The sequence below is a fragment of the Podarcis tiliguerta genome, assembly GCF_965153285.1.
Source record: "Podarcis tiliguerta genome assembly, chromosome: 10".
Classification (NCBI taxonomy): Eukaryota; Metazoa; Chordata; class Lepidosauria; order Squamata; family Lacertidae; genus Podarcis; species Podarcis tiliguerta.
This window is the reverse complement of record NC_139543.1, coordinates 61767827-61788629: the sequence shown is the minus strand read 5'-3', so window position 1 is coordinate 61788629 and position 20803 is coordinate 61767827. Positions and strand designations below refer to the sequence as shown.

Genomic DNA, 20803 nt, shown 5'->3' with positions numbered 1-20803 from the left:
AACCTGAAGCGTATGTCACCTGAAGCGTATGTAACCCGAGGTACCATTGTATTTATTTTGCCTCCTTTTTGCAAATGGCAGCTAAGTAGAATCTGGGTGCCTGCAGAGCTGTATTTAAATAGCCATCCTCATTATGATACTCTATGGCATATTCCTTCTGTCTGGTTCTGAAGGGCAGGTCACTGGTGAGTCATGAGAAGGCAGCCAAGTGGGTGGGAAAGAGCAAACAGGTTGATCTTCTCCATTCATGGCTGGAGGGGAGAAGGTTGGAAGGCACTGGAGAGGGGTAAAGACCCATCCAGAACACTTCCCCATTGCCACACACCCATCAGGTTGCCAGACATCCAGTTTCATGGTTGCCATTCCCCCTCTTGAGTCAGTGAGCGGCATAAGCTCTATCACACATGATGCTAATCCCTGGTGAGCATTGCATCTGCACATGTGGTTTGAGATAACTTAGTACATTCTGTTCCTCCAAGGAGATGAAGGTAGATGTTCTTCCCCACCACACCCATTTTATCCTCACCACAAACTTGGGAAGTGGGTTAGGCTGAGAACTAGGGACTGGTCTTAGAACAAAGATTCCATCTCTCCCATGTCACGCATATACAACCATGCCTCAGCACTTTAGAATGACCATGGCTGGCCAATGGCCACTGACCCATGAGTATATATGTATGTATCCTTTTCAAAAATGTGTTATTGCATCTATTTGTATGACAGGGATGCTATGAGGAAGGGCAGGACCTCATGCTTGCAGCTGCTGTGATGAGGAGGAGGTGGGGGAAATCAAATTTTAACATTAATAATGCATTATTTGAAAACACCTAAAAGTGGAGCATGCCAGTAGGTTTTTCAATATCTCTCTCTATTTTTTATTACCATTGCTAGGTCTAAATCCTCAGCTGCTGTTTATGGGCATTGATCCATTAGCACCAATGGAAGTGCATCTATTCCCTACAGCTGGCAAACTGGCCCTTGATCTCCACCAATCCCTTATTTTGGCTACCCCTTGGGCAGAACAGGTGGTGAGCATCTTTCAGCCAATACACCTAAATATAGCATCAGCAATAAATGGGGAGTGCAATGCCCAATCTAGGTTAATATTATACATTTGAGACCAATTTCAGGGGCCAGCCAATAGGAAATATTCATACTATGCTGCCTTGTTAGCTCACTGTCATTATCATCTTCAGCATTTGTGATGTCCATCAAGGAATGTGCATATTAATATTAAAGGAATCTAGTGAGCTAATGGCGGATGGATGCCTGCCATCTTCTGGCAATGCTAATCTGAAACACAGCAGTATGATTATTTATCTGTTATTTTCAGTTTATTTTGCCCAGATGTTTGCTCGCAGAGTGGAAACCCAGTTTTATTTTGGTTTTTCCCAAGCAGGAGTGGACTGTGGTGGTTGTCTCATACAGCAATTAAAGCATGAATTGTCTGTCCTCCTGCAAATTAAGACATTTACAGGGAGCAGGTGAAGCAGCAGAAAAGAAATCGGAGAAAATGGAGAGTGACCGAAAAATGGCCCCAGTGACTGAAAAATCAAGGCTTGAAGTTGTGCCCTGGCTATTGAATACAAAAAGCAATGCAACATGTGGATTTTTTTTTTAATATCTTGTATTTATTACTGTCCAAGGAAAGCCAAAGTATCTACCCATATATTTTTACATGAGGGCTGCAGGAGTGCAACTCATGTCCCTTCCCTATAAACACGTAGAAACTTTTCTGAGTTTCTTAGAACTCTCTCAGATGCTTGGCTCCAGCAGGAACCTCTAGATTTTGCTTTGGAAGAAAACTCAGAAGCAACTTTCACCCCACGTCTTATCCGTTTTGCTCAAGGCACAGAGAGTTTTCCACCAACCTTATACACCCAACCAGACAGCGGGCACCCATCATACAGCTTAGCTAGCAATCTGCACTCATGTATCTAGTGTGTCCCTCATGGGTGGGCTGTACAGACTCACCCACCTCCCAGCAGATCACTCCTCTCAAACTTCCTTGGGCATTTTGCTCAAGCAGGAACCTCTAAATTCACTTCCCTTATTTTTCGCTTTGGGCAGAACTGTGGTGGCAACTCTGCGCAAGACGCAGCCTCCCTGGCAATGTGAGTTAGGGCAATCAGCACCCTTGGAAGCACCGTGGGAGACAGTGACAATGAGACCTATTAGCTCCGTAGCTGCAACAAAAGACAGCAAAGTCCCCGCTTTATCCTTGTCAAAAGAAGTTAAAACGTAGATGGTATGAATGCCAACCCTGCTAGCAAAGCAAGTTACATTCAGTGTACAGTACGCACTGCTACAAACAGGGAGGGCAGTTTAATGTACCTGCTCATCCAGTCATTAGCCTCTCGGCAGGCGGTGCCAATGAGGGCAACCAATTAGTGCTAACTGTGACAGGTAGGACATCGCAGTGGGGGACTCCTGGAGGGAAGAAGGAGAGGAAGGGCTTCAAAACACATGTCCTCTCAAAGCAGGGGTTGGCAGGGGTCTTTCAACACAGAGAGCATGTGTCAGCCTTGGCACGGAAGCGACAATGTTGGCAATACTCCTTTTCATCCCCTTCCTACAAAAACCTGCCTCGCTACTGCTGTCAGTGCACAAAGACTGGGGGTGGGGTGGGGTGGATTAAAGAGCATCACTGGGGGCAGGGGAGTAATAAGAGAGAAAGAGAAACAGATCAGGTACAAAGCCTTCTTCTGAAAGTTCCAAGAGATGTAATTGAAATATATAAAGCCATGCGCCGACTGCGTACAGTGAACAGAGCAGTTGTTTTGCAGTCCAACTCAGGGACAGGCAACACGGACTAGAAGCCCTTCAGTTGAGTGAATGGCCTCATCCTGACTCTTTTTGTGCTGTGTTTCTAGACACAGGTCCAGGCTTTAAAGTGTCCTGTTGTTGTTTTTTGCCCTGGTACTTTCCCCAAGAAAAACCCACTCTTTACTGCTGACTGCAAATGGCAATCTGCAGAAAACCCGAATTGCCATTTGTTCCAATTCAGCGTTAAAGAGTGGGTTTTCCTGGGGAAAGCAGGGATGGGGCGGGGGAAGTGCTCGGACACAGACCTGTGCCTGGAAAGGGCAGGGCAAAATGCATGTGTGGATGAGCCAATGTCTCTTGTAGGACGTCCAAAGTGAAGAAATGCAGTCAGCTGCAACACCTGCCTCTCAACTTTGTTTAGTATCTTGGCATGCTCTGAACTTATTGACCATATTTCAATTACAATTATATGGTAAATTGCTTTGGGACACTCCATGGGAAGTGATTCCTAAATGAAATAAACATAACAGCAATAGGTAAAGGGGTAGAGGGGACCCCTGACCATTAGGTCCAGTCGTGGCCGACTCTGGGGTCGCAGCGCTCATCTCGCTTTATTGGCCGAGGGAGCCGGCGTACAGCTTCCGGGTAACGTGGCCAGCATGACTAAGCCACTTCTGGTGAACCAGAGCAGTGCATAGAAATGCTGTTTACTTTCCCGTTGGAGTGGTACCTATTTATCTACTTGCACTTTGACGTGCTTTCGAGCTGCTAGGTTGGCCGGAGCTGGGACCGAGCAACGGGAGCTCACCCCGTCGCAGGGATTCAAACCGCCGACCTTCTGATCGGCAAGCCCTAGGCACTGTGGTTTAGACAATAACAATAAGGTACCCCTGCCCGTACGGGCAAGTCTTGACAGACTCTAGGGTTGTGCGCCCATCTCACTCAAAGAGGCCAAGGGCCAGCGCTGTCCGAAGACACTTCCGGGTCACGTGGCCAGCGTGACAACACTGCTCTGGCGAGCCAGAGCCGCACACGGAAACGCCGTTTACCTTCCCGCTAGTAAGCGGTCCCTATTTATCTACTTGCACACGGGAGTGCTTTCGAACTGCTAGGTTGGCAGGCGCTGGGACCGAACAGCGGGAGCGCACCCCGCCGCGGGGATTCGAACCGCCGACCTTTCGATCAGCAAGTCCTAGGCGCTGAGGCTTTAACCCACAGCGCCACCCGCGTCCCTTTTAGACAATAACAATGCTGCTCTTCAAATAAACCTTTCCACACTACTTCGCCTACTGAAGAAACTTTGCACTCATGCCATAGATAGAACATATACACATGGTATCTATTATTAATTAAAAATGTGTATGTACTACCTCTTGTTGATTCCAGGGTGGTTTAGAACTTCTTAAAGTGCTCAAATGCAACAAATCATTCTAAAAACCAAGCATCATAAACCCTTGCTTAAAACAGCAGTTAGCACAGCAGCAGAAATGGTCACAACACCGCACTTAAAGCAACACACTTAAAAGCCATGGAATATATATTTTTTTAAAAATAAAAAACTCCTTCTCTGGTGCCTAAGAGAGAAAGTGGAATACTTTCTCCACAACATTCCCTAACACATCGGACACACTGTGTTAAAGTGGCTAATAGTTGCATTGTTTTATTTCATTTATTTCTCTCCCTCCTTCCTCTCCCCCCACCCCCTGACTTGCTGGGTTTCACCCACTGCCCGCCACTGCCCACCAGTTCATACCCCTGGGTCCACCCCAATTAAACATTCACTGGGGCTGCCCCTACTTCCATGTGGGAGGGATTTCTGCTCCCAATCTTCGTTTTGCATTTTTGCTTGCCATGAAACCAATAACCCTGGCAGAATGCCCCCATTTCCTATTAACCGCTATTATAAGTTTCTTTCTTTTTCTTATCAGAGTTCATAGGCCCTTGAATGACTAAGCCAGGTTCTAAAAAACAGACACTTACTGTCCACTCCTTCTATCACTGACAGCTTTCCCCTCCCCCCCTTGCAAAAAGAAAAAAAAGACAGTGGAAACAAAGCCCTTTTAGATCACAAAACTTTGACTTCATTGCTAGTAATCTAGCCCTGGCTGGAGACCTCCTGACGCTTCCTTTCCAATCTTTGTGTGACTATTCGCAGCACTTTACGAGGATTGAAGTTATCCCCCAGAAATCATTCCAGGATGAAGGCAGGCACCCACAGCATTGCTTGTTATGGCCCCAACGATTCTCATGCTGCCCGGAGTATTTGTATCAGAGGCTAAACCACAGTGTTGCTTTTCATATGAAGGCACAATAAGAGGCGAATATATTAACCTCTGCAAGCTTACACACACTGACAGTGCTTTATCTGGCACTCAGCTGACTCAACTGCAGAAGAGATCCATCTCAATTGTCTCCCAGCCTCTCGCCTGCTCATTAAGAGTGACTTATTATGCTGATATTATGTCACACGCTCAGCTCACAGGGATTCTCAGGCTCTCTCACCATGCCAGACCTATTCCATCTATTGCACAGAAAGGCCTCCTTCCCCAGGTCCCAGGACAGCAGGCAAAATCCAGCAACGAGCCAATGGAAGGCAGATCCAATTAACTCCGTAGGTCTCTTAGTAGGTCTTGTTGAAACTACTGGAATTGTGATTTAGCTGGCTATTTTTTTTGGGGGGGGGGTGTCTTCTAGGTTTGCCAAGGTGTGGTTTTGGAAGGTGTATCTAGGTCACAAGGTTGGTTAGCTATACAAGCATTTTCTGAAAATGCCACTTTGTTATGATTCCGAATAATCGTTGAATTAGTTAGCATGGCAAAGGAGGAGGACTGAGGATGATGTGATATGATATGCTCTACAATGGCTCTAAGGATTTGTGAATTGGCACCATCATGTGCTGGCAGTAGCATTGTTGTTGTTGTTGTTTAGTCGTTTAGTCGTGTCCGACTCTTCGTGACCCCATGGACCAGAGCATGCCAGGCACCTCTGTCTACCACTGCCTCCCGCAGTTTGGCCAAACTCATGCCGGTAGCTTCGAAGACACTATCCAACCATCTTGTCCTCTGTCGTCCCCTTCTTCTTGTGCCCTCAATCTTTCCCAACATCAGAGTCTTTTCCAGGGAGTCTTCCCTTCTCATGAGGTGGCCAAAGTATTGGAGCCTCAGCTTCAGGATCTGTCCTTCCAGTGAGCACTCAGGGCTGATTTCCTTAAGAATGGATAGGTTTGATCTTCTTGCAGTAGCATTAATCACAGACTAAAAGAAGCAAGAGTCACCTGTCTGGGGCCAATGGCTTTCAAAAAGGCCCTGAAACTGCCTGAGTGATGTGTACCACAAAGGTACCTTTAGCATGAAGGAGACGATTAATTTAACAACTGTTGATCAGTGACTTTGGTATTCCAGTATGGAGGTCCACAAAACCCCTTAATAATTTGGTTACCTAAACTTAGGTTGCCCTGCCTCCCTATGACATCATAGCAGTTAAGCCAGGGGTGGGGAACCTCTGGTGTGTGAGGCAATCTTGGCCCTCCATGGGTTTGGCCTGCAATGCCCTTTCCTCAAAGCCACACCACTTTCCCATCCATTGACATCACTCTGTAATATCAGCTGATGGGCAGGCATGTAGGGTTCAACTTGACCGTGGCTGTGCAGTTCCCCAAAGCACACTGGCACGGGCAGCCAATACATCAGGATCTAACCCTTGCTGTTGAGTTGGGCTTAAATCTAGCACAGCTCGGCAGGATTTGATGCAAACCCCTGCTAAAATGAAGGAAGAACCTTTGTTTCAGTAACTTCTTGCTGCCTGTGAGGTGTTCTGAAGTCCCGACTTTGGGACTTCAAAATGGGAAATCAATTGTGATGTCAGGTGATTGACATTGTGACATTAGGTGGTGGGGGGGGAATTGATTTGCTTTTTGTTTAGGGAAGCTTTTAATGTTTGATGCATTACTGTATTTTAATATTTTGTTGGGTGCTGCTCAGAGTGGCTGGGGAAGCCCAGCCAGATGGGTGGGGTATAAATTATTATTATTATTATTATTATTATTATTATTATTATTATTATTATTACTATTATTATTATCTTTTGCTTTTGTTCTATTATGTATTTGGTTTTCTCATTTTTTATTTTTCTGTTGTGAACTGCCCTGGGATCTTTGGATGAAGGGCAGTATACTGTGTGCCTGAAATTTTATTTATTATTTACTCACGATCATCATCATCTAGACTTTTATCCCACCATTCTTCCAAGGAGCTTTAAAGGCAGCATGGATTGCTCTTCCACTCCATTTTATTTTCACAGCAGCCCTATGCGGTAAGATAGGCTGATGGATGGTGAATGGCCCAAGGTCATGTGGGGGATTTGAATTCTCCCAGGTCCTAGTCTGATGCTCTAACCACTACAAATATATATGTATATTTGTATAAAGTCTTTTGGTAGTTGGTTAGCACAATGCATTCTGGACTTGTCCTGCTAAACGTGGCATAAATGTGGCATTTTGTTGTAACCTGTCCCTTAATCGGGATGATGAAGGGCAGTTTTATAAACTAAAAGGAGGAACGGGGGAAATAAGTAAATAAGCAGCTAGTTTATCTAATTCAGCCCCAGCATCTAGTAGTCAAAAGCACATGGCCTCTAAGACAGATGCCTCATCCGCAGCTCTCATGGCCTTTGCTGGGTGCTAGGGCATGGTCTGAAGTCGTATGATGTCGCCCCCTTGCTGAAGGTAAGTGGGTTTGTGCTTGGTCCACGTATGGCTGGAAGACCCAGTGTGTCTATGGAAGACTGCCTTGGAATTCTGCACATGCAAACCTGAGTCCCGTAGGTGAAGCAAAGTGACTCTAAATGTATTGTGGCAAACAGCCATCAACAGACCTATCCTCCTTAATGTACGGCTGCATGCTCACCACATTTAAACCATAGGACTTTCCCCCCAAAAATCTCAGGAACCGACAAACAGAACTACAATTCCGAGCGCTGCTAACAAACTCCATTCCCCAGGATTGCTTAGGGAAAGGTCGCATTCTTTATAAACGTATGGAGTGAGCCTGAGCTCCTTAGAAAACAACGGCCTTCACCTCACCTTGCAGCAGCGAATCCTGTAAATCAGCGACGCATCGTGTGAAGCACTGCTTCCTTTCGCCCCCCTGAGCAAACTACCATGAAAGGCTCTGAGGACTAGCGTTCTGAGTGGGTGCTAAGCATCCCTCTCTGTCCCCTCTGCTTTACCAGCGAGTCACAGTTCCTTTAAACCAGGGGAGTGGGTGCGGGAGCGACACTTTCGAAGCCCGCCCTCTCCCAGGTGAAAAGAAAGCCACTTCCAGATGTAGATTTGTAAATGAAAAGGGTGTGTGGGGGTGTGTGTGCCAGACACAAAAAGGCGGGGCGCAAAAGAGAAAGAAGGGAAAACCACATTGTGTGTGTGTTTTGCAGGGTTGGAACGGGAGAGAAAACTGCTTTCCATATTTATTTAACCTTTGCCTCCTCCGTCATTGTAGCCGGACTTACCTGCAGTTGGAGAGGACCTAAGCCGGGGGTTGCCGCGGCAGCAGCTGCCATGGTTGTTGGGATCAGCTGAACAGGGTAAGGGTCACCTAAGTAAGAGAATAAGAGAGGCGTCAGCACCTTTTATCCACTCTCCACCTGCAAATTAAACTCCTGCATTCACTCTTTCCAAAAGCCTCCTTTTGTGCGCCTCGCAGAGGCCTAATGAAAAGCTCCATTGTGAGGCCTTTTACTAACACTCTTCACAATTCTGGCTGAGAGAGGAATGTGAATAAAAGGCGCAGGCAATTAAGGCGGAAACCTCATCCTTTTTCATGATGTATTTAGGGAAATGGGGAGGGGGGGAGGGGAGTGCACACTGATCAGAGGGCTGAGCTTCCACAGAGAGAGAGAGAGAGAGAGAGAGAGAGAGAGAGAGAGAGAGAGAATATATATCTACAAAGGAGAGAAAAGGAGAAAAAGAAAACAGCGCAACCTTGATAAGATCGCCATGCCGGATTGGGGGGCCAACCTACAGACTGAGCCGAAGTAGGAACTTAACCAAACAGAGGAAACCTAGTAGCACCGACACTTAGCACACACATTGCCAGTGTTTGGGAGATGCAAATGGAGCCCCACTTGCGCAATTGGAACACTATGCTCGCACCAAAGATCATTACCTAAGTCCAACCCTTATATCTGTGTCTCAAACCCAATTTTCATTTAATACTGTCCTGTGCTGGCTGTTGGAAAACAATGTGATGGGAAAGCCCTTGTACTATGGTTACCAGATTTTTTTCAATGAATCCAGGGACACATTTTTTATTTTTTTTTAAGCTAAGAAGCAACAGGGAGTCAGTAGTGGGGATGGTGAGGCAAAAGACCCTGGGCTCAGGCTCACATGCATATTGTATAAAGGGGCAAAGCCCTTCTTTTGCACTCTGTGAAACATAAATGAACAGATTTTTTAAAAACTGGGCAACGGCCGCCTGCCCGCGACTCCTAAGCCTCCCCCATTAGTCAAAACAAAGGGGAAAGGGGGCAGAAGATCTGTATCACCGGACATCCCCGGTTCGCCTTTGGCAGTGGCAGCAGCAGCGGCAGTCAGCAGCCCGGAGCCAGCTTGGTAGCGCAGTTGGCTCTGGCTGGCTTCAGGGGCTGCCCACTGCCATGGCACCCACCATTTTCCCTCTCCGGAAGTCCCCATATGATGTGTTGCACACAAGACACATCATATGGGGACTTCCAGTGAGGAAAAATGGCGGCTGCCATAGCAGCAAGCAGTGAGCAACACCTGCAGCCAGCCAGAGCCAACTGCACTACCAGGCTGGCTCCTGAGGCTGCCGCTGTCACATTTCCCGGGGAGAGATTTGGAAATCTGGGGACATTCCAGGGATGGAATTTGTCCGGGGACAGATTTGCAAATCCGGGGACGTCTGGTAACCCTACCTTGTACCATTTGTGTTCAGGTTGTTGTTGCTGCTTCAGAATATTTAATTTCACTCTGGATGCAAGTGCCACCTTGACCAGATATTTAGATTGGCCCTTGAACAGCTGACAGGGCCTTTTCAGTAGTGGCACCGCACATCCCACAAAAGCATTGCTGATAGAGATTCATAGGGTCCCAAGAGCTCAGCCCATTTAGACAGATGGCTAGTGAAGACTGTGTTTTTAGGCTAGCTACTTTTTCCTCTGCTGCCTTCTGGAAGAAGTGTGTTAATAACAACTCATTGCTCTGATTTTTTTTTAAAAAAACACACAACAACACCCAAAACTTATTTCTCAGTGGAAACTTGATCACTGGTGGCACCTTAATTATTTCACATTCCTCATGGCAAAGAACCCTTACTGAATGGCCCTGAAGCCCTCAGAAACAGTTATCACCGACCAGAGGCTGTTTCCTTTTGACAAGTCTTTTGAGCTTTATTTTGATAAGAACTCTTATACCACTTCAACAGCTGGGAACTGTAGTTTGTTAAGGGTGATGAGACTCCCTTCAAAGAGCTATAATTCCCAGGGTTCCCTGGGACGAGGGGCTTATTGTTAAAGCACAGGAAATATTCACAACAAATGCTCTTCTGTTTCTGCAATCTAACTTTGAATATATCTACAAAAGCAGGCCTTCATAAGAAACGACTGCCTTGATAACCCTTTCCATTTTTGTGCAGAAAACAAAGGGCCGAATTGTTAACATCTAGCCTTTGCAGTTAACACAGATGTGCTCTGCCTTATATATTCCTGGCCTTTCTAAATGACAAAATGTTTAAAAAGCTTTCCACTCCATTAATAAAGATCATTGGAGCATTTGTGCATGGCCCAATGATGTGCTAACAGAAATTATTAGCCCAGGAAAGTCTTTGGAAACAAGACTTACAACGGTACACATTCATTAGGAAAGCACAATGCAAAGTCATGGTACATTTGATTCAACGGGCACAATAAGCTTTCCTTTCTGAACGCTGTTTCTTTTCTAGCTAATAGAAGGGAAGTACATTTAAGATAAATTGCAAAGGGCCACATCGCAACAACACACTTCATTGTTGCTAGTTATCAGCGTAAGACGCAATCTGCACTTTATATTTAAAGCAGCACCGCACCATTTTAAAAACTCTTGGCTTCAATCCTGAGGATTGTAGTTTGTTAAGGGTACTGAAAATTGTCAAGAGACCCCTATGCCCCTCACAAAGGTACAGGATCTGCATCAACAGATGTCTAGCGTCCAGATCAAAGGAAGTAATAGTACCACTCTATTCTGCCCTGGTCAGACCACACCTGGAATACTGTGTCCAGTTCTGGGCACCACAATTTAGGAAAGGTGTTGAGAAACTGGGAGGTGTGAAGAGGAGGGCATCCAAGATGATCTTAGATGACTAAGACTTATGAAGGGAACTGTTGAGGGAACTGTGTATGCTTAGCTTGGAAAAGAAGAGACTGAGAGGAGATAAAATAGCTATCTCCAAATAGCTAAAGGGCTGTCACATGGAGGATGGAGCAAGCTTGGTTTTTTTTCTTTTCTTCCAATGGCTTCACGTTACAAGAAAGGAGATTCCAATGAAACATCAGGAAGAACTTTTTGACAATAAGAGCTGTTCTGACCGTGGAATGGACTCCCTCTGAAGGTGGTGGACTTTTCCTCCTTGGAGGTTTACAAGCAGAGGTTGGACGGCCATCTGTCACAGATGCTTTATTTGAGATTTGCAGGGGGTTGGACTAGATGACCCTCGGGGTCCCTTCCTACGATTCTACAATTCTACGATTCATTGCTCTGCCTACTTTTGACCTGTCTGCCTGCCATGAGCACGGGTCCCTCAGAAGGCCACCTAGAGAAGAATGTGGTCCTTCGGGATGAAAAAGGTTCCCTTCCTCTGACCTAAACCCACCATATCTTACTTAGCTGTGATACTTTTGTCAGCTGCACACACACACAAAAGTCTAAATCTATCTTTTTGTCTTCATCTTCTCCCCCTTAGGGCTTGGCAATTGTTAACAACCTGGACATCATCTGACAGCACTTAAATGAGAAATTAGCCAGCAGCCTTTTCCAAGCCATGCCTGCGGACCTTGTGTACATGAGACATAATTATACGGCCCACATGATACCCCATTAAACAATGAAACATGTGATGAACTAAAAAACAGAGATACATCAGCAAATCTGCCTGGGGAAGTTTATGGTATTTAAATCCTAAACATTAATTTTATTGTCCTGTATGAGAAACCAATTAACTATGAGTTTCATTATTTTTTTTTATTGGATGTAGGGGATATTGTTCAGAAAACCGTCAAATGGTGAATTCAGCATATTTTAATTTTATTAGGCTTGGCTTGTCCACTCTCGTACCCAGTTGCGCCAAGTTGAAATAGTAATTAGATATTTCATCAATAACTGTGCTTGGGCTTTTCTGCAAATTTGATTTTTTTTTTTTGTTTTTTAAGTTTCCATTCAAAGGGAGCTGATATGTAAGAAATACACAATGCATCTATTGTCTAGCCATTCCCCACCCAAAACAAGGATGAAAGAGGGATGAAAGCACATCAATGACATATGACTCAACAGCTAATGGGCAGCAAATGTATACTTCTCCCATTGAAAAAAAAGGGGAGGGACTTAAAAATGCTTTACTTCTGCTGCATCATGCTCAAACCCCCACAAGGATTAAAAGAAGCAGCAAATATTCTCCAAACGGGAGGGAGATGGAAATTCCAGAAGATTCTAACCTGAAGATTTTCATTCACCTATATTCTGCCAGTTTAGGTATAATTAATCTAGGGTTCAGACTTGAATGTGCCATCTGTGCTCAAATTTCAGCAAAGTCAAGAAGACTGACATTTGGGGTAGAGTTTTGGCCAACACCCAGCAGAGGAGGGCTCAGATATGAATCTCTCCCATTCTGAGAAAAACAAGGCACTCCTAGATGAGCCCAAGCCCTCCTGGAGTCCAGCTCTTGGTGCTTAGGCTTTGCCCAAAAGAGTAAACGTATCGCCCAAAAAGGATACTTCTTTGCATGAAAGTTGCATATGCTAATTTGTATGTAAAGAGTAGCATTTCCCAACAGGTATTTTGGACTGCAGTTCCCATCAAGTAGGACTAAGCGTCAAAATTCTACTGCAGTAGTCAAGCATTGAACATAAAACTATGTAACTCTTCTGAATCTCATCCCTTACTTCCAAATAGATCACCAAGGCCTGGTTGATGTCTTGAGAGACAATGAAGAACACCTCTGGGGGTGAAGTCAAACCACTGCGTTCGCAGCACCGAAGTGACTTCCCTGAAGTGGAAACCTGGGCAGTATGTATGGAGGTCCTGGGCTGCCCTGACAATAAGACCCCCCTGCTCAGCCTTGTTGATGTGGTCCAAAAGAAAGCAGAGCAATACGTTTGGCACCAGCTTGGCTGAAGGAGTTGATGTAAGGAGGTGTACAAGGCATCACTCAACTGCCTTAGGGACTCCACTCTCCATTTATGTAAGGTTTACTCCTTAGCCTTTTCTTCTTCCGAAGATGTCCTGCAAGGCAGGCAGCAGAAGTTAAGGACCAGAGTTTTCCTTCTCCTAGATGGGCCACCTTCCCAGGTTGATGAGACCCATCTGCCCCTCACCAAGGCCTAGATCCTCAGGAATTATGCAGGGCTACATGCATGGGACAGAACTCCCAAAACACCCTTAGATTGCCCCCATGTCATAGATAAATTTGGCAAATGTGACTTTATTGATGAAGAAGGTCTTTCAAGAACATCTCCCTGGCATTCAGCTATTACAGGCATCCCTCAGGCCTAGGCAAAAACCTGGTTCAGTTTTCTTTTTCATTTCCATGGCGACCAAAATGTGTGATGTCATGTCAGTCTCATGGATGTGATGTGCTACACAGCTGCCATGCTGTTAATATACTAGCAGTTGAAAAGCAAACACACATACACAGTGCCACACTGTGCTAAACATGGAATTAATTGAATCTGCCAGATATGTTTAATGGGATGCAGTCTTGACCTTTTGCAGGCCTACAAATATAAATAGCAATATTCAACATTCAACAGCTTTAAGTTACATGTTCGGCAACGTGAATCACTGCATCTGCCATATGAGGAAGAACAGCTATAGGAACACTCGGTATCCATTCTATGGGGCAGGGCAGCTCTTGGATGAGCTTAATAGCCCTGATTTTCCAGTGTGGAGAAAGGGAGAACTCTTCACTGTGGTCCATATGTGTCCGTGAATAGCCACAGCCAAGATAAGCGATTCGGTAGGCTGGGGTCAAACTGACCCAAACTACACTGATCAGTGTTGTTGCATATGGCGAATGCAGAAGTTGGTTTACTTTTACTCAATTGTAACTTACTCTGGTGTCCTTGCAGATACATTGTAAGCTAGTGGTCTGCGTAGAGAGTTTATCCACTCCACGGTTCTTTCAGATTTCTAATCAACTCTGAAAACGTGGTAGAATTCTCCTCAACACTTGACAAGGAAATATGTACGGCTGGCTTATCAAATGGTTACATATCCTTCATGGAAAATTACCACTTGCTAAACAGCTGCCTGAGTGCATTCTCAGTAAACACTGTGGGAGCTGTTTATGTATTGCTGGCTGATGAGCTGCATCAAAACTCAGTGCTGCACCAGGAACCAGCCCGAGTGAAATGTTTTGCACATTTGGCAATGCCAGAAAAAAGGGCCTCACCTTCTCATCCCTCCTTGCATTGCCCTCACTTGCTTGCTTGACTATGTAGTGTTGTGATGTCATTCTGTTAACTGCACGATCCTTGATTGAGTGTGATTGGCTGCGTAACTAATCCAGCAAGCAGGAAGCAAGAGGGAAATTAGCAACAGCCAGGGAATACAGTACAGTGGAATTGAACAGGGTATGGTTTGAAGTAATGTTTGGAAGTGAGAGCTGGACCATAAAGAAGGCTGATCGCTGAAGAATTGATGCTTTTGAATTATGGCGCTGGAGGAGACTCTTGAGAGTCCCATGGACTGCAAGAAGATCAAACCTATCCATTCTTAAGGAAATCAGCCCTGAGTGCTCACTGGAAGGACAGATGCTGAAGCTGAGGCTCCAATACTTTGGCCACCTCATGAGAAGAGAAGACTACCTGGAAAAGACCCTGATGTTGGGAAAGATGGAGGGCACAAGGAGAAAGGGACGACAGAGTACAAGATGGTTGGACAGTGTTCTCGAAGCTACTAACATGAGTTTGACCAAACTGCGGGACGCAGTGGAAGACAGAAGTGCCTGGCGTGCTCTGGTCCATGGGGTCACGAAGAGTCGGACATGACTAAATGACTAAACAACAACAACAACATGGTTTGAAGGCAGCTGATATCCATTCCACCCTGGGCGCCATGAAGGAAGGAAGATGGGATATAAATGTAAGAAAATAAATAAGCAAAACACTCTTCACACAATGTTTTGTTTAAAAGCTCAATCCCCATTTCACTGACAAAGTGTGAGTTTGTCAGTGACACCCCCCCCCCCAAAAAAAGATAAATAACCCAAGCTGGAGAATATTCATTGCAAATTCGTGTTGTTTTAATTGTGGCCCTAGGTGAAGGCTCCAGTTCTACCTATTTATATTTTGGAAGTTCGGGGAGGGGGGATTCAACCTTGAAGATTAACACTTTGGAAAAGACTTATCACCGGCACAGTCCTTTTTTTGTTTCGTTTTTTGCCTTGGAAATGAATTTCAACTGCTCCTTTAGCGAATACTGTGCTAACAAAAAGAAAACAATTGATGGATTCATGAGTTAGTCAATGATACACTGATGCGGACATAATAAAGCCAAACAGAAGGACCAAAGACAGAAGCTCCCAGAACAAGAGGGCTTCAGATAGCTAGATAGGAAGCTGATGTCAGAAGAGTTAGATAAGCGGAAATGAATGAAACCAGTTTTTATGAAATCCACGATGAAGATAAATCTCTTTGCTGAAATGAAGACTTTTCAGAGCTCTCCCCTTTCCCCCTCGTTCTAAAAAAAATATAAAACAGCCAGTGCCATGATGACAGGAGCGCACAAGTTTCTATATAAAATTGTCCAAATGCGCGCATATGCACACACAAACACACTCCATTGAAAGCAAAAGCCTTCAAGGATTAATCTGCTGCATTTTTTCCAACCTTAGACTGTTATAAAGATACTCATGCTTTGTGTTAGCCCATAAATTGAGAGGCATATGCTACCCTTGATCTATGCACAGAACTCCTGTTGAGATTAATGGGACTTGCATGTTGTTTGGAAGTTGCTTGCAAAAAGGGCAAATTAAACCTCTTCATTAAATAGGGAACAGGCTGTTTTAGAAGGAAATCTTATTTCCCCTACAACAGTGTTAAGTCTCTCTCTCTCTCTTCTCCCACCCCTCAATCCCTCTTCTTCCTTCGGGGGGTTGGAGTGGAAAAGAGGCACTGCAAACAACGGCAGCTTTAGGCAATAAGAGACGTATGTTTCAAAGGTATCTGATCTGTTTGTTTGGGTTTTATGCTCTCAAATGTCACTATCAAGAAAATTCCAGATGATTTTTTTAAAATTATATATATATGTATGGGGGAGGTGTTTTGTTTTTTTTAAAAGCTGTATCTGCAAATCCTTCTTCCTACCTGCAGTGAAGGTGAACAGAGTTTTTTTCTGTAGGAGCCAAGTACAGGGCTGTGGTAGGAATGCAGTTTGGTTCTCCTTTAAAGACAAATTAGGACTCTCCGTAACAATATGTGAACCATAACCAAAGCTGCCCCTTGTTATTTGCACTTATTGTACCGTATTTTTCGCTCTATAAGACACACCAGACCACAAGACGCACCTAGTTTTTGGAGGTGGAAAACAAGAAAAAAAATATTCTGAATCTCAGAAGCCAGAACAGCAAGAGGGATCGCTGCGCAGTGAAAGCAGCAATCTCTCTTGCTGTTCTGGCTTCTGGGATAGCTGCGCAGCCTGCATTCGATCCATAAGACGCACACACATTTCCCCTTACTTTTTAGGAGGGAAAAAGTGAGTCTTATAGAGCAAAAAATACGGTAATTTTGTGGTGCAGTTCTCCAACCAAAATGTTTCTACAAAGATGTACACATCAGGGCAAAGTGTGCATAAAAGTGCAATGATCAGTGACCACATTTAATCAATAATAGTTTTTTATTGCATTGTAACATATAATTTATTTTTTGTGTATAATTCTTACGTATATTTCATAGCCATGCGTTTCTGCTTGACTACAACCTCTATTTGGTTTATTATTAATAGATTTGAATCTGTTAGTGAAAATAAGATAAAAATGCACTAAATTAAGGGAAATGGTATTATCAGACTGGGGGAGGCTCCAAACCAGCTTAATTGATCATCACTAAAGATGCAGAGCAGATGTTGATTCTTAGGAAGACAGAGCTGCTCTAGAGTACCAGGTATGCTAGAATCAGGTACCAGGAAATCCCTGGATCAAATCTCACTCTTACACAAGTCGGTGGCCTCAGGTAAGCCACTCACTCACCTTCAGTGATCCTAGCTCATGAGACAATCTCAGGGCTGTGGGTTCAAGCACCATATTGGGCAAAAGATTCCTGCACTGCAGGGGGTTGGACTAGATGACCCTCATGGTCCCCTCCAACTTTGTGATTCCATCCCCACTTACTCCCTCTAATAGCAAACCAAGCTCAGGGGAACCTGAAATTTTGCAGAAATGCGGAGGTGCCTTTAGGGAGGAAAATGAAGAGGCAAAAAAAATAAAGGCAGGTGGATGAGAAGTAACCGTGCATGGTGGCCAATGGTATGCTGCATTTGTGGGACAGGGACCTGTGTGTTAAAAAGCAATGGAGTATCCTGGAAAGGGGCATAACTTACTGCACTTGGCATGAATTTGGAATGTTTTGCACTGAACTGGAGACCTGTGCAACAGTCCTGTAAGATAGGCTGCTATTCATACTGAATACAGTGGTACCTTTGTTCTTAATTTGTTCCGGAGCTCCGTTCTTAACCTGAAACTGTTCTTAACCTGAAGCGCCACTTTAGCTAATGGGGCCTCCCGCTGTTGCCGTGCGATTTCTGTTCTCATCCTGAAGCAAAGTTCTTAACCCGAGGTACTATTTCTGGGTTAGCAGAGTCTGTATCCTGAAGCGTATGTAACCTGAAGCATATGTAACCCGAGGTACCACTGTACACCTTTGTCTTGCACCAATGCTCATTTAAGGCAGGTCTGCATCTTCTGGCCCCACCCACAACCTCATTTGAGGTCCCATTCGCAAAGAAGCTTTGTACACATGGGTTCATCTCAACATGCATAGGCTCTGAGCACACACCTGGGGGGGAAATGGAGGGTACAGATCATGTACCAGGGGAGTCTGCGTTTGTTTGGGTGTCTCCACGCAGAGCCCTGTGAAGACAGGATATGGAATACATGGAGGCTGAGGTGAGGTCCCTGAGTGAAATTCTGAACTGGCAATTGAGCCAGAAGCTTCCTGGTTGAGAAGACACATTTTTGGACATCATGCTACAACATCTCTTGCTCAGCCTCATTAAAACATTAATCCTCTGATTGCACCCCAGCGAGCGGGGGGGGGGGGGGGAGTTGACTAGACTTACTGCAGCCTGCCTTGTAGCTGAAACCAGGAGGAAGGAGGAATCCCTGCTGTGCTGCTGCTGCTAGAGTCCGCTGGTCTGGAGGGAATACTGGAATCATTAATGGCGGCAGCTGACCTTGGACCTGCTGAACAGGAGAAGGAAAATCAAACCAAAAATCGGGGCTTCTCCTTAATGGTAAAATTAGCAACAGGACAGTGGTGGCATTTGCAACTGAAAAGATTGGCCTACAATGAATCCAGTCCAGAAGAGAGCAGTCTATGCACTGAATATTTATTATATTTCGCAAAATTTGTATACCACTTTATAATAATAATAAAAAACCTCTAAGCGGTTTATGAAGGACAACCTAATGCATACCTTCAAAATGCAGACAAAAAGAAACGTTAGAAACACATTAACACTGCATTTTAAAAGAGAAATAAAATCAGCCATCTTAATACATGTTGAAATTGCACGCTTAGGATTGTTGATTTATAATTTTTTTAGCTGCTGGCAAAACCAATGCAGTTGTGGTACCTGACTAATATTATTGGGCAGGGAGTTCCAACGAGTAGCCACTGCCACAATGAAGTACTGAGTCCTTGCAAATGCGGAACGAACACTTGTAAATAATAATAATAATAATAATAATACGGTAAATTTTTATTGCTCTGTATGTGCTAATTGGCTTACCAATACCAGGATGACTGTGTAATAGAGACAACTTTCTGCATGTGAATGGGAACTATAAGGAAGGCAGGTAGCAGGGCCTGTTCTTTTCTGCATTCCAGACCTCACAGATTACAATTCACTGCCCACTCCCTTCCATTAGATGAAATTTGAAGCTCTCAAACAGTCACAAGATCTGGTTCAGAGGCTCATTTGCAGAGCTACAGGGTCATATGAAATGATGACTCACCACAAAGGCAGACTACCAGCCAGTTATGACCCTGTCCCACCCCAACTTGGATGCCCCAGCTGGCAAAAAGTCTAGAGGTGGGGAAGATCTGCTGTCCGGTTGCCTCTGAAATAAGATGTTGCTTCCCCACATTTCCGAGTCGCTTGGAAATAAGCCACTGCCCCCATGAGCCATCAGACACTCCCCCACATCTCTGGCCATGGCAATACTCAAGCAGAAAACCACTGCATGGAACTGAGGTCTCTCTCTCTCTCTCTCTCTCTCTCTCTCTCTCTCTCTTTCTCTTTCTCTTTCTTTCCCTTCTCCAGTGTCTGGTGTATTGCTATGAAGAAGACAGGAACTCCACTGGCCTCTAGGAAATGTAGCTGGTTGCGTAGAATATCAATGACCAGGAGATCATGGGACTTATATCCCCAAATTAGTCTGAGGCATGTCTTTCAATTGGCGTTATTGAAGGTCCACATTCAGGTGGAACTTATTTATTAGGAAACAAATAAGAAATGCATTCTCTGGAGGGGCAAACAATGTTTGTCTGTTGCAGAGAACGTCTTAAGGGCTATCGCATTTATTATGGCATGATAAACCCTTTTGGAGTACTGTTCAGTTCTTCAGATGCATGAAATTTTATCCTGAGTTAGAGGTATGCAACACTAGCATCACAAAGATCTGTATGCGGTGTCTTCCTGAAACAAAATCTCTCCCTCTCTCTCTCTCTCTCTCTCTCTCTCTCTCTCTCTCTCTCACACACACACACACACGTAGGATTGGGCAAATCTGACAATAACAAGTTCTATTAGTTTTCCAATTCCCCCATCTTAAATGTAGTTCTCCAGATTCCCAAATTACTTTGCGATTAAAAAAAAGTCTTCATGAAAATTCTCCTGCCTCTTAGTCCAAATTTCAGCTAATATAGACATTTTGTTGCCTAACATACACATTTTGGAAATGCAGTTTCCTCTAATATAATGCATTTTGCAAGTTATTTGCAGTAACCTATGCTTTTTACACCACTAGAATGTGCATTGTTGGTAGAATTATGAGGCTGAAGAACAGTCTTGCAAAATTTGGAGAAGGGCAAATTTTGAACCACGACTGCATTTTCATGTACGCTATTGTTCCAGAAAGTACAAACTAGGCCCACCTTTAAATGTGAACTGAACCAAATTTCTCCCCCATCCCTAATCTTACATTATCTAAGTAAAAAAAAAGGGTTAAGTCCAGTCGCAGACAACTCTGGGGTTGCAGCGCTCATCTCGCTTTACAGGCCGAGGGAGCCGGTGTTTGTCCGCAGACAGTTTTTGCAGGTCATGTGGCCAGCATGACTACACTGCTTCTGGTGCAACCAAAACCAGAGCAGCACATGTAAACACTGTTTACCTTCCCGCCAGAGTGGTACCTATTAATCTACTTGCACTTTGGGGTGTGCTTTTGAACTGCTAGGTTGGCAGGAGCTGGGACTGAGCAATGGGAGCACACCCCGTTGCGGAGACTCGAATCGCCGACCTTCTGATCAGCAAGCCAAAGGCTCAGTGGTTTAGACCACAGCGCCACCTGCGTCCCTATTATCTAAGAAGTGAACCTTTATTAACGAGTTCATGCAA

At 44.7% G+C, this 20803-nt stretch overlaps 1 protein-coding gene across 19 annotated transcripts in view; it reads right to left on the bottom strand.

Annotated features, from left to right (window-relative positions):
* Nucleotides 1-20803, bottom strand: part of SOX5 (SRY-box transcription factor 5) — a 1214093-nt gene that overhangs the window by 568027 nt on the left and 625263 nt on the right. For 10 of the 19 annotated variants that reach the window (XM_083402006.1, XM_083401995.1, XM_083401991.1 and 7 more), the window contains 2 exons: nt 18305-18425; nt 8272-8357 (listed from right to left, as the gene is read on the bottom strand). In XM_083402006.1, the coding sequence (XP_083258132.1) occupies nt 8272-8357; nt 18305-18425 (207 nt within the window). Of the gene's footprint in view, nt 1-8271; nt 8358-14081; nt 14353-18304; nt 18429-20803 lie in introns of those variants that run through there. The other 9 variants (XR_014502612.1, XM_083402002.1, XM_083402001.1 and 6 more) reach the window with 2 other exon arrangements.